Source organism: Conger conger, chromosome 18, assembly GCF_963514075.1.
Source record: "Conger conger chromosome 18, fConCon1.1, whole genome shotgun sequence".
NCBI lineage: Eukaryota > Metazoa > Chordata > Actinopteri > Anguilliformes > Congridae > Conger > Conger conger.
Window position 1 is genome coordinate 19650112 of NC_083777.1, and position 17033 is coordinate 19667144.

The 17033-nt window shown below is 37.6% G+C and overlaps 1 protein-coding gene across 17 annotated transcripts in view; it reads right to left on the bottom strand.

Annotated features, from left to right (window-relative positions):
- kcnma1a (potassium large conductance calcium-activated channel, subfamily M, alpha member 1a) overlaps positions 1–17033 on the bottom strand; it is a 168428-nt gene that overhangs the window by 40909 nt on the left and 110486 nt on the right. For 6 of the 17 annotated variants that reach the window (XM_061228791.1, XM_061228792.1, XM_061228786.1 and 3 more), the window contains exons 10-19: positions 14273–14383; positions 13433–13538; positions 12418–12500; positions 11946–12015; positions 11348–11503; positions 9685–9794; positions 9119–9187; positions 3277–3363; positions 2777–2853; positions 425–433 (exon numbers count right to left, since the gene is read on the bottom strand). In XM_061228791.1, coding sequence (XP_061084775.1) covers positions 425–433; positions 2777–2853; positions 3277–3363; positions 9119–9187; positions 9685–9794; positions 11348–11503; positions 11946–12015; positions 12418–12500; positions 13433–13538; positions 14273–14383 — 878 coding nt within the window. Of the gene's footprint in view, positions 1–424; positions 434–2776; positions 2854–3276; positions 3364–6307; positions 6320–9118; positions 9188–9684; positions 9795–11347; positions 11504–11945; positions 12016–12417; positions 12501–13432; positions 13539–14272; positions 14384–17033 lie in introns of all 17 variants that reach the window. The other 11 variants (XM_061228785.1, XM_061228802.1, XM_061228801.1 and 8 more) reach the window with 3 other exon arrangements.

The following is a 17033-nucleotide window of genomic DNA, read 5'->3' on the forward strand; positions in this document are numbered from 1 at the left end:
CAATGCTCCCAAAGTTGAGCTGTGTTCTTAACGTCTAAAGACCACCACCACCTTGGGTTCTCATATTTATCCCATGGTGCTTCGGGGATGGGGTGGGTATAATAGGGAGCAGGGAGCTTCTGTAATCACATTTTTCGTCTTTGCTTTTAAAGAAGTATAGCTCAGGGCCCGTCTGTGAACTAATTCAAAATATAACTGACTTATATGCAACTAATGTTCTTTCTAATAAATAAAATGTACTTGTTAGAGAACCCTTCTAAAAGTGAAAGATTAAGGTTAAATCTTTCTGATCTGAAGACAGTGTAGGAATGAGGTGTGAGGAAGATGCAGCGGCTACGTACACTTGTACATGCAACATTTACAGAAACTATCTGCAGAGGAAGACAGTAGCACTCTGCTCAAAAGAGAACCCGTTTTTACTCACAATATATCACTACCAGTGAGCAGTTAAAACATAGTGTTGTATTCCAAGGCAGCAAGGAAAAAACAACAACAAATCAAAACATCAAAAATACGTCACAGGTCATAAGAAAAGGAGGGAAAACAGATTTCTTTTTTTTTTCCAGAGCAGTAACGGAACTGGCATCTCTCTGTAAGGCAATCCTCTTCTGACATTTGTGCAGACATCACTGATGACATTAACAATTTAAAACCAAGGGAAACAAATCACAGCAAAAAAAATCTATGTAACACGGCATTAGGCAAATTTTCTTTCATTGAATGTAAAATTCATGTGACTCAGTTTTCAAGGAAACATTTAATGTGTATATTGCTTAAAATTCCATAGCTCTGTATATTGAAACTGTCTGTATAAACATATCACTGGTAAAGTAATTCTCTGTGACCTTTCCTGATACATTTTTTAAATCATTAATTTTATAGCTAACTGGTTTAGACTACTGTTTATTTAAGTTAGGCAACAACAATATCGCATTGGCTCTTGATGTGGTCTTTTTGTAATTGCGGAACTGATGATTCTATTAAGCATTATTAGATTACAAATTGTGATTACTAATCTCTCAAGTTTATATCTGAGCTCAAATTAAAGCAATATAAAACTGTCTTATGAAACTGGCTTATGCTAGCAGTTATTAAGGAATAATTATGCTCCAGCTAAAATTAGAGCACCTCCATTGGTACTGTAGCTATTTTCCCCATCAAAAATTATCAAAATGTCAATGGGCCAGTTTCAGAGACACAGATTAAGATTTTGTCCAGAACTAAACTGGGTTTTGGAATCTCTATTAAAAATTAATTGAATTTAGTCCAGGACTAGGCTTAATCTGTGTCCATGAAATAGGCCCTATAACACAACATTTAAAGCTTTTTTTCCCCAGTGTTTTGTTATGTTTTCGATTGGCCAATACAGTTGGTATGTGCAATGGAGGACATTTTAGACATTTGCAGAAGTTTCCTTTACCAGATTTAAAATGGCTGGTATAGGAGCACTTGGGATTTTGAAATAGCTTATACAGCGACATTATGTTTCGGGAGGCTGCACATACTGTAAAAACAAGCATTTATTCATAATTATAATCATGAATATAGTTTTAATATTGTGTCGGTACTTCTTGCTGTGAGGGCAGTGGTCTCAGGTTGCATGTTCCATAGGAAGGAGCACCAGCCGAAATAATAAGATTAAACGTAATTTTTGAAGAATAATTGGATAATATTCACATGTACAATCTCTGGAGGTATAATGTTGCTGCTTTGAAGTTATCAGATGTGTATTTTCTGGTTTTGGACCACAAACCCCCAAATGCCCCTATACCGGCCATTGTAAAGCCAGCATGCTGCAAGAAGCTTCAGTATCAGAAATAACCTTCATCACACAGAAAAACTGTCAGGGCAATAAAAAGCATACATTAGAAACATTTCACATTTCTTTACCCTTCACTACAACCTTTCAACAACAAATATATATTTTCTCCTATGTATGCAGATTCAATACATTGGTAAACTTGAGCTGTCTTTTTTTAAATGTAAGAACTGTTATCATATTTTTATCTACCCATACCAATGATTTGTGAAATAAGAAATGTGAAATAAAAATGTTATTTGAAGTGGAACATACTGTAATTTGTATTCAGAAATGTAATGAATAATCATTTGAAATGTATTGCAAATCATTCAAATTAAAGCTACACTGTACTTTGCCATCACTGGAATCTGAATATACCCAACAGAATGTATTATTACGCAACAAAATATTCCCGTATTAGTATGTACTGAAATTTGAAGTGCCTCCATATTCCATGGAGAACATATTGGATAATATTTTTTTGAAATGGCAACTTATTTTCATTGCGAAATGGTTCCTTCACCTAGAGTATGCTATTTAAGGACATTCTTACAGAAATTAAATTTGCTGTAATATCACTTGACAATACAGTATATAGGCAAGTACACAGATTATTGCCATTTCTGATATTAGAAAATACTTTTTGCTAAAATGCACTGCTGTGACCTATCCTGTCCATGTATTTACATTTTGCAATTCAATAAAATAAAAAAAAATCATCAAGCGTACGATGTATTATGTTCCTACTAACATCGATGAAAAGATTTCATATTGGAATGCGGCTAAATGAAACCCGTACATTTAAAATAAACATTCAGAATTTTAGTTCCATTATTCATTTACTCTTAAATGACAGCTTTGACGAGGGATTATTGAATTACTTGACACAAGCTGCAGCAGAAATGAAGCATACTACAAACACTGTAATCACAGAAGACTGCCAACACTGAAGGCATGAGGAGGAGGTAAACTTACGCCGCTTGCAGCCACACTTTTTGATCCTTTTGGGATCTGTGATATCATCATGACACGCTTTGCAGTAGAAAAAAGCCCTGAGGAGAACCATGACAGGAAAAAATTGACAATTTTGCTAATACCCACACACCATACCAAAATTAGACACAAATATTATACCGCTGTGCAGGTAAAATATTAATTATGTTGCCCATTTGGATTTCCTCCCTGGTATACTGTGTCTAAATTGTTCTACTGTGTAGTTTAAATTGTTCATTTAAACTACAACTCCCATCACCCATCAATCTGTGACACCCCAGTCACTTATATTTGTTTAAAAAAAAACATAGAATACATGCACTATCATGGCCAGCATATGCATCAGAATAGTGCTATGACTCACAATGTATTCATAATTCTTACACTTCAGATTCAGAAGTCCAATATAGCAGATAAAGAGAAGAAGTTAATATTTCAGTAGTTGGATATTTATATAAAAGTTTGGATGGACAAAGATTTACCTCTTTACTTCTTTGGCATCACTGGCGATGAAGAATCCCAACGTCCCTTCTTGCATCTTCACGTGGTTGCCAGGGTTGATAAGAATGCTGATGTAACATAAAAGAGATTAGTCATTAGCTTTGGCAATTAATCACTAACATCCAAACGTGCTAATCAAGAGGAATGGTACAAACAGAAATATAAAACCTTTATCCGGAGGTAACTGCTTGTGAAAGAAATATCGTCGTTTTGTTTGGAGAAATGAGACTGTTGACTAAGATGCGGTAGCACGTTAAGGCTGTGAGGTGTTGTTGGTATGAAACGGTTAGGACCACCACAAAACCATTCAAAATTGGTTTGCAGGCTGGACACAGAAACGAAATACACAGGTGCAGGGCTGGTAATTTTAATTATCTGAGGAGAGAATTAAAATTGCGGTGACAAAGTACTTTCAGTCGCTGCACTTGAATACACAGTCGGATCAAACAGTTATAGAATGCTGATGCTCTACTTACATTTTAAATATGAAAATGCAAAGGAATGAACAGTCCTCTAAGGACTATTTAACTATTTCCTAATGACTAGTGAAATTTGAGCACCATCCATAAGCCTTTGAATAAAGGCAGATGAGGAATGCTCAAATTTACAAATGATAGCTTTAGATGTTTAGAAACGCAGGAAACAAGAATTAATTTTCAGATGACAAATAGTGATTTGTTTATTTGCATGTGAACGCTTACTATAATTCTGATTTAAGCCAGATAGCATTCCCTTCGTTATCAACAGTAGCTAGCTGTCACAGTAAATATTATTGATAGTATTATATCTTGTGATAAATATTTATCAGATACTCCCATTATAGTACAATGTAAACCGTTCGGAAGCATCTGCAGGTCATATCATGAGATTATTAATTAACTATAAAATGTAATAACAGCCCATACTGAAACTGTATCATTCCCCATTAATTAGACTGAGACGGGACAACACATAAACTCTCATTAATGGTTGCCTAGTATAAGGAATCATCAATGATTGTAAACCACAGAGACTGAGACGGATTGGCTGAGCCCAGATGAAAGCAACAGGCCTGTTACAGCATTGTAGAGTATGTTTGTACTACCATTTCAAATACACTACAGGATCAGGGGTGCTGTACGACTCCAAGAGCCCTAACTGACGGGGGCCCATAAGAAATATTAGAACATTGGGATTTCCAGGGGTGCGGGGGCCAAATGGGATATCTTTTCATGGGGCCCAAAATCCCTTGTGGCACCCCTGTGCAAGCTCATGAAAAATGGGACAAAAACGTGTTGATGATCGCCAAGATGATCTCAACAATCCTATCATTTCTAATACTGTACTCTATATAGGCTCCTGCAAAAACTCTGTTAGCCAAGATGAGCTAGCTTACATTTCCACTAGCTGATCACAATCTTAATCTTTCCTCTGGGCTCTACACAGATTCACAACATGGACATTACCACCAAATTAAAATCTAAGGGCAATTCAATCCACCAGAAAGGTCTAAGCCACAAAAGATAGGCAAAAAGAAGAACGAAAGAAATCAATGATGAATTTAATCCAAAATATTTTTTTTACATCTCACCGTGATTCAAATAATAAATAAAAAAAACGCTTGTGTCTTAAATCCGTTATTGATTTCATTTGGTTATCATTCGAGTTCAAAGCTTTGGAGTAGACCGAATGGCCCCAAGTGGAGAAACAGGAGTCACACAATTTGCATGCTGTAACATAAAATAGAAAACCCCCAAAAACACTGCAAATACCAGACACCAATATTTGCTTCCCACATCTGAGATTTTAACTGTTTTACAGATTACAGTACCAGTCCAGATACAGTCATAAAGAACATTGTTGCTTGATAAAGTTGTTGTTTTTTTTTGTTTTTATACATAAAACTAATGCAAATTTACAGTAGTTAGTCACATCAGAATCTCAAAATGTGGGAAACAAGATACGTCACAGATTTCAAACGACAGTACATTGAAACATGCTGTTACCAAGTGTGTGAAAACAATAAATAAACAGGTAGCAACCACAGCAGATTACGTAGATGCTAACTGTTGCAGTAACTTCTCTGCAGTTGGATCGTTAAACACCAAACTGACAGGAAGTGACCTCACTTTAAGAAACATCTACTCAGAGACACACAAGCATTAGGGTACAGAGTGAGAGAGAGCGTTGGACACACACACGGTGTGAAAACAAATTATGAACAGCAGGAATGAATCTATTTAATAAATTCTATAGTTCAAGTTTAACTACTAAGCACATTTGGAGAATATAACATTCAAATGCTTAACATCATTTAGTACAGAAATGTTTCACATGAAAAAGCATGACAAAGTAATGTAAAAAGTATGAAGCAATGAAAGGAAACATGCTATTACAAAACTATGCAATATTAATAATGATGGAGTTCTGTATTATGAGTACTTGATTAGTAAAAGCAGAGGCACTGAACATGGATAGAAATTGCCAATAGCATAATAATAAGTAATCCTTGCTGAGTCCATGTTTACGAAAAAACAAAAGAAAGAAAACAATGGGAAAGATTATTTTATTTTCTTGGCTTCGATATGTGAAATGAAACTATAAGACCATGAAGTACTTTGAAGTTTTTTTGATTGCAAAAAGAAGACAAACAGCAACACCAGGAAGGAAATAAAATTAGTCTGGACAAAGAAATGCGCACATTAACAGCTGACGGACACTGGAGAAAAAAACAAGAGAGAAAGAAATAAGTAAACGAAGCAGACGAAAGGGTGAGGAACCAAACAGGAAGTCAACATGGAAGGCCTGTTAGCCTGGGTATACCAACAGCAAGCACCAAAGACACGAGTAAAAAATATACTACTCTCTCTGCCTGCAAAGAAGTTAGTGCATTAAGCCCAGATAGATTTGAGAGGGGTCAAGGGGTAGGATGGGGGTAGGGTCAATATCCTCTGATTTAGTCCTGTGGTTGGAGGATCTAAAGTAGTGAAGATGGATCTGAGCTTTGAAGGTAAGACAATGAAGGAGGCATACCGCTTTCGGCTTCTGTAAACAACAAGAAACAAAAAAATCCAAAATCAAACACTTGCATGAGATTATGAACATAAAGTAAGAGGAGACATTTTATAAGTGTCAGAGAAGTGCCTAGTGGTAGATTCTGGCTGAACTATGTTATTCATTGCCAACATTGCTGATCATTTCCCCATGAAGCTGAAGTTTATGTCACTTTGCCATTATGTTTGCAACTGACAATTTAGAAGCCTTACAAGGCAGTTATTTGCTACCATTGGGGATACCAGCAAGCTTGAAAATGGTTCAAAAGAAAGTGATTCTTAATTCTTGCTGTGTAACATGACAGATCTTAATGGCTCTGCCAACTTTGAGCTCTGCCCCTCTTCTGCCCCACGTCATACCATAAGACACTACACCTGCATGTCTTTGAGTACCTGGAGGGAACCCATTTGGACATGGAGAGAACATGCAAACTCCACACAGAAAGGCCCTGGCTGTGGATGACGTAAAATAAAAATATGAAATATAAGCCACAGTTTTTTAACCAACCCTGATCTACATTTGGGAACAAATGTAGATAAAAAGAGGTAGCAGAAGTGGAGCACTGTCCTTTCCAAATAAGACAGTAAGGCGGCTAACAAGAAATGCCTCCATCTTTAAAATGGCTGGTACTTAACAGGAAACCACACAAGCAAAAGCATCAACCATTTCACCTTTTTTCCAATATGTTATGTGTTATGGTGTAGAATTAATTCTTACTTAATTTCAGCAAGGAAGAAGCATATAGCTACAGCACCAACTACATCTCAGTATTATTTAAAGCTTTATTCCATCAATTTTAGAAAAAGGCACTTCAATTAGTGACACATTATGAAATGTTTAAATGTGCACTCCCCACCCTCCCCTACAAAAAAGGATTTGTTTTCCAGAAAATATAATTTCAAGAAGCAAACCGGTAATGAAAGGGTTAAAATAAAGGTGGACCAGATAAAATAAATAGTGAAAATAAAAGGTGGTGTTTGGGATATACATATGCATGCTTCTGCTGACAACTAAAATGATCACGCATATGCATATGCAAAATATATGTAATCAAATGGAAAATGGGATGATTTTAGCATGCATAGTGTTTGTAAATTTGGAATTAAAAAATGCCTGAATTGCAAAAAGAATGTTATTCTTTATGGTAAACCCCCAAAAAAGACAGTTTAAACTATAATGTCAAATAGTACATTGACAAATAAAATTTTGAATAATGAAGGCAACATGTTTCTTTAATGAAGGTTTCTTTACGAAACATTAGCAAATAGGGGATGACACCACTGAAGGAATAAAGACAGTGACTGACATTCCCAATCTTCTCAAAACAAACACACGCAGAACCCCTCACAGATACCACGGTAAAGAACAGCGGCATTCAAATAGGAACTACATACAGAAAAATCTCAGACGTTTGATGAGAGTGGGAGTGTTTAGCAATTGGAGGTTGCTGAGACATAGTACTTCATGTTAATAGTTGTCATGGTTCAATATGTAGTCAACAAAATGTCACAGGAGGACAACTAATGAGGACAACGTAGGGTAGTTCAAATCCAACACAGAGCAGGTCAGAGCAATGCATTGTGGGGATGAGTAGAGACCAGAATTTTTGCCAACTGTTCTGATACAGAGCGCTCGTTTGGGGAGTTCATCTCCTCTTTCATTTGTCCCTCGTACTGATGCGGCCTTTTCTGACGTAACTGCCGTGCGTGGATACGGGCCTGCACCGTTCGGCCATTTTGAGTGTGTGTCGAAGTGGGAGGAGATAGGATGAAGCAGCGTGGCCATTTTGGAGCAGCTCAACGCAGTTTCCCTGCTACAGCATAAGACCCTGTCCAACGTACGGCAGATTGCTCACCGCAGGGTGTTCCCATGCAATGCACAGATAATCATAACTGATTCAAAAGCCAATCAGGTTTTCATGGATCATAAGCTGTCCAATTTGACTTTGATATAAATACCGCAAACAGGAAAAATGAATACTTAGCATTTATTGTTCATTGTCTTTTAAATGTAATTTAAATGACAGTATTTCTGTTTTTCATCCTTTTCATACACTGTCCATAATGAGAAGAACACATTATTTTTTCATTTTCATTTTGTGACGGCAGTTAAGATGATTGCGTTCCACTGACGGTGTCCATACCGTGACATTGAATCGGGAAAATAGGGCACATAATGTTGAAAAAACTTTCCAAGAAAACATCTTCCTCTTCCCCACACCCACACTACCCACCCTTATGCTGCGCTCTGTACGTTTGTGCCGATAAACTAATTGGACGTGTATTTTTCCGACCTGCTCCATAGCTTGTGTTTGCTTTCACTGTCTGCATGTCCTTTAAGCAGAGCACAAAGAGTAGGGTGCCCACAAAAAGGCTTGCAGTGAACTCTGGGAAATATCACTACCCATTGGAGGACTGGAGGCCGCTCAGGATGTCCCTGTTAATATACGCTGGTCCTTAGCTGCTCTGTGAAACTAGATCGACTGTGAACTTCAAAATTCAAATTTTGGTGTTTTGGGATTTTTTTGTTGTTCTTATTTTTAGATTTAGTCTGAGAACAGTTTACTGGTTACCTTGAATTTAAACTGATCTATCAACTTTCTAAAATTTACAAAAAAGACCAAACTCCCCAAATATAGAATTATTGAATGAATTAGACGGATTCTGGAGAAATCCAAAAGTTGCCAAATTCAAATAGTTTATTGCTAAACACCTTTTATCAACCGTTTTTTTCCTTAGTCACAAACATTTCAAACCAGGTTGAAAAAGGAAGATGAGGGACAGATCTTACCTGCTTTCTCTTTGCTCAGACTTGTATTCGATGGCTATCAACAAAAGTTTCAGCTTCACGTAGCACAATCTAAGACACAAAAAATGGTTATAAACAGTTATGGAAAATTCGATAATTTAAACCATTTTATTTTTATTTTTTTTGAATGTGCACTTTATCATTATTAGGGTGATGCAATTCACCACTGAAAACAAAATTATTACATTTATGTCGTTTTAATTATGGTATATACATTCAGAGGGGTGGAAATCTAGTTTGAGATGTTTATTTATTGACATAAACAGCCTATGTTAGCCCCAATATAGCTCAGGTTTTACCTGGCTGTATTGTGGCTTCATCCTAGTTGCTGAGAAAGCAACCAAATGTCTCCACCAAAAGCCTAGATGTGGGTTTCACCAACTTTTCATCACAAAACTGTTAACTGGTCATATTCATTGTAGCTGTAATCATAGTCATAGTAGTATAAATTCAGGGCCACTTAAAACATAGTAACTGCATTAAATAGAATCTGATCATGTACAGTCATTCATATGGATAAAATTATGAATAATACGTAGTGCACTTACTCACAAACCATAGGAAACGACAGGCCTACAAAGGCACTAGACAGGTACTCTGTGTACATTTCATTGGCGACTCCTTCCAGATAGTATTTCTGCCACGTGTCTTCTTCGATCTAGGAAAGACATGGTTTATGCATATTTTTACATTACTAACACATGGAAATCAGGGCATAGACAAAACTGGCATCATATTATTCCAAAAGCACACAACACATATACTTTTGCAATTTCAACATATAAAATACATTTCAACATATAAAGATAGGTCTTAGTGAGAATTATAAGTTAGTCCTTAATACATGTTTTTGTGCATCCGTTTGTTTTTATATAGCCCATGTATATACAGTAAGTTTGTGGAAAGAAAGCAAAGATGTTATTACTGTACGACAAGAACCTTTACTCCAAGAGGTTTTCGTTTCATCATTCCTTCTTGCATCGTGTAAGTGGACGATCCTGTTTTTAGCTCGATGTAAAAATAAAACCGCTTCTTGTTGCGCGTTTGACCAGGCCATTACTTTTAATCACCACTGTATGCCAGGACAGACTGGTCACAGTTTTGACAGCGCTAAATTGAGCCATGCAACGAGAGACAGCATTTACTCGATCCAAAATAGTATCTCAATTACCAAAGCTCTGCAAAGTAAGCAGAACTTTACTTTGCACAAGCAGTAACATCTACTGTGAGCGTTTGTGTCTCTCCATATTCGAGGAAGCGTACGAGACTTTGCCAAGACATTGGGAAGAGAAGACATGATTACAGGACAGTTTAACTCATCAGTGCATACAGAGGTAGCCCTTAACCTGTCTCATGACATAACGTTCTCCCCATATTAATTACATGGTATAATTGCTCTTGGCTTGAGTCAATCTGTCTGACTGCAGACCAAAAGTGAAATAAAAGATTCCATATGTGGCCATTATGCCGTGAAAACCCAAATTGGTACACTTCAAATATAACATTTTGGTTTTGTGTGTTTGTTTTAAATTACAGATTGATCTTTGTGACTGAGTGATTCACAGCACAGCAAACTCATGTGTAATGAACCAAGGATGCTGCCTTAACAGATGGCTTTGTGCTAAATATCTGACCTAGTGATACAAGCACAATGGTGCAAAGTTGTATGTTTAGGTCTAATCATGCATGTTATTGTCTTGTGGCTTAGTCCCTTTAAACTTTAAAAGGAGTAATGTGGGGACGAGGTGGTCAGACTGCAAACTTCCACTGCAGTTAACCTTCCCCAGTGTGTACATCACCGTGAGTACATTACTTTTGCACCAATCAAACACATCATTCTGCAGAGCCATCATTGCTACTCAAAAGAAAAAGCACAACACCAAAATAGTCTCCATTACAGATATGGCTTGATTTATATTGGGACACATGGTTCAAAATGCTATATTAGTGCACTGAAAGATAAATCAAACTCCTAATATATAGTATATATATTACATGTTCATGATGACAAAATAGTTATTGTACAACAGGGAATGTGATCAAAATATGATCGTGAGCCCAGATGATTTACTGAAGATCACCATGCCAAACAGGCCTCTGATGCCATAACGACACATTAAGGCATCTGATTAATGTGTGACGGAACCATCCGAGCGAGGAACCGCGGCCGGGGGGGACCCTGGCCCCGGTGCGCAGGGAGGAGCGTGTCACCTTGATGTAGGACCTCATGGAGAAGAGGTTGGCCAGCATGGTGGACAGGCCCTGCGCCAGGCAGCTCTGCGCGATGAAGCCGGCCTTCAGCTCGGCCAGGCAGATCGCGTCGTCTCCCTCCTTCCAGTTCCAGCTCGGAATGTTTAACAGATGGGCCTAGCGGCACAGCGGACAACACGTTACGCCCGTCTCTTACCCAACCACGTTTCCAAAAGCCTACTGTCAACAATTCCCACTTCAAGTGTGTCGGTTAGGGAAGAGAGATGTGCCAACGTCCTATGCCAACTTCCCATCAGATTTTGACAAAGAAAAATGGAAGCAAATCTAAACAAGTATAAATGGTAAAATCTTAAGCCTGGGAAATGACCATTATTGGTAATACAAATGAAATGGATAAAACCATGGACCATGGATTTTCCCAAGGCTTCCTACTTGTGAAGCATGTCAGAAGTGTTTACCTGAAATCACTTCAGAGATTATTTTACAGTATCTGTAATCTTATATTACAGTATATTGAAGCCACCAAATAAAAAAATGACACATTGCATTTTATAGCTACACTACAGAGAAGTGTTAAGGGGTCCCTGTTTCCACATACCTTATTGTGGTACTGTAACATCTGAGTGATGATTCGTATCTTTGGATGATAATTCTTGATGGAGATTACCCTATGAAATCAGATAAGCAACAATGCATCGTGGGTTTTTCTTGAGGGAAGTTCATTGGAGTCCCCCAGTAGCTAAAAACCCCCAGTAGCTAAAAATGTCCAGTGTAGTTATACCTCTTCAGGCCACTCTAGTTTTAATACCTCAAGCACACAGTGCAGTTGTTTGTACATTTACTTACTTCATCAATCTTCATCATGTGATTACTACATACATTCTAACATAGTGTTTTTCTTTTCTTTTCTTACTTCATAAGCACACTGTAGTTATAAATACAGTAATAAGTACAATGTACTTTCTTATTACATAAGCCCAGCTTAGTTATAAATACTTCATAAAAAGGTATTTCATGGGGGCAATGTCCTACTACAATGTCCTACTATTAACACAGTGCAGCCATCTTACCTCATGATATTAGAGGCATCTTCAGCATCAGGATCTGGACAGTATTTGTTAGCAAGGATCAGGCAGGCGTCAGCAGACTCGATCTACACAGGGGATCCAACAGTCAGCATTATGTATGCACCACACACACAAAACAGATTAACATAAAAATGCTGTTACTGTTGGGAATAGTATTCATAGTTTATGGAAGGTCAGCTGCTGTAAGGAGAAATGACATGACAGTGGAATATTGATATGGTAAAATATTGGTTAACTGGATAAAAATACATAATTTGGCAGTGAATTACATATGAGTTGCATCAAAGGGAACATAACTCAGTTCAGTTCACACACAAGCAGATGCTGGTATTCTGTAGGTGTCATACATGCTATGTGACATTTATCATAAGTAAAATGATCATGACATTTTGACCAGGTATGTTATCCATCCATCCATCCATTATCTGAACCCGCTTATCCTGATCAGGGTCGCAGGGGGGCTGGAGCCTATCCCAGCATACATTGGGCGAAAGGCAGGAATACACCCTGGACAGGTCGCCAGTCTATCACAGGGCACACACACCATTCACTCACACACTCATACCTACGGGCAATTTAGACTCTCCAATCAGCCTAACGTGCATGTCTTTGGACTGTGGGAGGAAACCCACGCAGACACGGGGAGAACATGCAAACTCCGCACAGAGAGGCCCTGGCCGACGGGGATTCGAACCCAGGACCTCCTTGCTGTGAGGCGGCAGTGCTACCCACTGCACCATCCGTGCCGCCTCAGGTATGTTATGAAAATGTTAATACTAATGGAGAAATGAGCACGTGTTTGACGATGTGTTGGCTGGCGTAAATGCCTGAATATTTATGGTGTGATTATAAAGGAGTCCTTATGTGGCCTTATGTGGCCTTATAAGGCCTTATGAGGCATTCTGTGGCTCCTTTATGAGACACTTTAACTGCATCTGTCTTCCTAGCATGGTAGTTGTGCAATATCTGCTGCCGTACATAAAGAGGACATTGGTACCTTCACTCTGGCCAGATCATGTGGATTGAGAACAGATCCTTGGTAGAATTCCACCTGAGTAAAGTGTCGTTTGAATAAGGCTTCCAACTCAAGATTAGGGGAAATACTGTCAGAGAAAAAACAGAGTTATTACAGGTTTGTATGACTTAAAAGTTACTTACCAGAATTGGCAGCACTTTACAATAAGGTTACATGAACTGCCATTAACTAATGTTAGCTAACAACTGAGAATTAGTCTGTACAGTGTTGTTTATGTATTTGTACATCATTAATTAGTGTTAACAACATGTAACTAATACAGTAGTTAATAGCTAAATACATTAACTAATTAACTTAATTTCAGGATAAATGTATTTGTACATGAATTAATTCAAGTTGACTACAATAGTCATTGCCAATTCAAGTACCCTTACACCATACCATATTTTTAGGCTGCTTCTGATTTGTATTTATCGACACAATAACAGCTATGGCAACTACATTTCAAGAACAAAGACATATTAGGGAAACTGAATGAGTCTTGATACTCTCAATGAATCTAGTAACTAGTAAGCACTACATAATACATTCATAAACATTTCATAATTATGCATATAGAATTATGGCAACAGTGATAGATTGTCATAAGGTATGCCGTGTCATTATGAATCACAAAATATAACAAATTATGCAAGACATGGATAGTGTGATACCAGCTGGTACAGTATAACTCAAAATGGGGCTTACTACTGTGTTATGACATGTAGTCAATTCAAATTATACCAGTTCATTTTTTGATGAGTAATACTTGCATCCATTTTTTCACCATTTAAAGTTGTACAAAGTGAATATGTTACTTACTTATGGAGAAAAACAATTTCTACATTGACATCATCCCTGTCCTTGTGAAGGAAGTCTTTCAGGAAGTTGGACACACTTTCAAGCGTTATATGACCACAGACCACAATATGCCTGCAAAGAGAGAAACCTACTCTTCAGAGAGTAACATAACGAGACAACGAAAATATGCTTACCCATAAGTCACAACACTCCAGTGTCGCATTGCTCGCCCATGAAAAGCGTTTGGGTCAGCAACTATCACCTCATTCTGCTTTCATGCCGGTATAATGTTCCAGCGGCCATTTTCAAACCAGCGATTACTTACACAGTCACTGCTAGGAGGTAACAAGTGACATCTCAAGCCAACATACAGCTCTGATCTGCGCAAAGATAGACCAATGGAACTTATCCCCATTTGTGCGTAGTTTTTGTATAATTTCAAGTGAAGCTGTCTCCAACTGTGTACATTTTGTCATGATCACATACCGTACGTATTGTATAGAATACATCCATAATCTGATTTCAGAACAAGCTCGGATTCGAGAGAAGTACTTAAACGATGCAGTCTGTTTTTAATCTCTGGCTGGACACATATTACCAGTTAATCTTTTTATTTTTCCTGGAAGGATTGAAGGATTGTTTCATTTAGGAAATATCCGATCATCCAAACCGTTTTCAAACATTTCCAAAAAAACGTTTTCTTTCAGAAAAGTATAAACTGACACGAGGTCATAACCTTGAAAGCGGCATTGATCCAGTGTCATTATGGTTTTTACACTGAAAGGAGAACAGACTGTTCTGCTCCAGGGCCTTCTCTCAGAGGCAACTGGGCCAAAAATAAGTACAAATATCAGTACCACCTGCACATTAAAAAGGGACCAGCCCAACAACAGACGTCACACATCATCTAAACTAATCACGAGGAACTTTAAGGATAAGGATTAGCCCGATTTATTAGGGTCAGTACTCTAGCTCACTTTTTCTTTTAGCTGTAAACTTTACATTGAACCATTTCAACACGTATGGAATATCATTTTGGCCAAAAATCTGGTAGAAAAGCCTGTGCTGTTACCATATGAAGTTAGAAAAATAATATTTCCCTATCAAGTTTGAAAAATGCTTTCTGCAGTCCACTCTGACCCCGCCCCAATCGTGACGTCAGCATAACCTTTTTCAGGGGTACCTCTACATCATGCAGATGTCAATGAAGATACTGAGTCGGAACATTGTTGTCACCCACAAATCTGACTAGAACAGTGCCTTAATAAGAATGAGCAACCTCGTAGCCTATCTATTCAAATATATTTTTGAGATGATAAGCAATATATTGTATATATGTATATGTAACGTATATGAAATTAGCCATATTCAACATACAAATTCCGTCAAAAGCTGACGTTGCGTGGTGTGCTCCCCCGTTCATGCCATCTGAAAAAAGTAATCGAGAAATAATCACATGCCCAATGCCCCTTTTCAGACTACGACATTTACTGCTTTAAAAAATCATACTGTGAAGAATACAGTATGCTCAAATGACATAAGCAATCGCAGCATCTAGGAATATGGCACACAAGACCGCAAAGCAGTGAGCAAGCGCTACGAAGCATGCACGCCCCGCGATCTAAAAAGCTGCAAAACACCGTGCTCCAACGTCTGCAACGGCTAGAGCCAGCGGTGGAAAGTCCAGAGGTCAGAAAGTAAAAGTCCTGCCATGCATTTGTTCCACCAGCCAGCTGTTTTCACTTGTAGGTTCTGCCTCCAGGCTGAAGAAATCAACCAATTAGCAAATCAAGGTGATTGGAACAAAGTATTGGGCAGGACTCCTACTTTATGAACCTGGATTGTCCACCTTTGGCTGATTCTTGTTGCTCAAACCCCTATTACATCATAAGGCACTGTACCTATAACTATCCATGGATATATTAAATTATGAGACCTTTATAACACAGGCAGCAACAATTGTGGGGTTAAGGGCCTTTGCTCAAGGGTGTAACAGCTGTGCAAAGCTTTTTGAATCTCTAAATTTAGTCAAAGATTTCTCAACAGTCCCAGTGATGTTTACCATTTTTTCCTATTTCTCTTTACTAAATTTACACTATATTAGTATGTAAAGTAAATAATATATTTAAAATTACTGTGGTTCTGGCATTACCCATGCCAGTATGTTACTTTATCAGCTGAAGGGTCACTAAATTGAAGTGAAGTGTTTTTATCTCTTATCTCCTTACCAACATATGTCAGCATGTCTCCAAACTGAAAAACTGCCATCAATAAATTATTCTTTTCAGACAGCAGTACATGGATTTTGATGCTGCTTTTCTTGCAGTGAAATATTAAAATATTTAAAAATAAAAAAGATTTATGAACAATTTAAAGCTTAAATTAAATTAATTAAAATTTTTGCTTAAATTAAGCTTGAGCTTAATTTAAAGATTTATACACTCAGTGATTACTTTATTAGGTAGACCTGTACACCATACCAGACTGATCGAAGCTGACAGGAAGGTGACAGTAACGCAAATAACTAACAAAGTGGATAGGCTACAGCAGCATAAGACTTAAAAAATAAGTATAATAAATACCTAATAAAGTGCTCACTGAGTTAAGGGTATTGCACACACATACAATGTAAAAACAGCACCCAGTGTGCCCTGTGATTAGGAGGTGGTATTTATGTTCTAAATAACAAAATATCATCAAAGCATTTTTAACCAAATGTGAAATGTATTTATTTGTGTCTGAACATGCTTTACATATGAAAGTCTGTCTTGGAATAATGCAG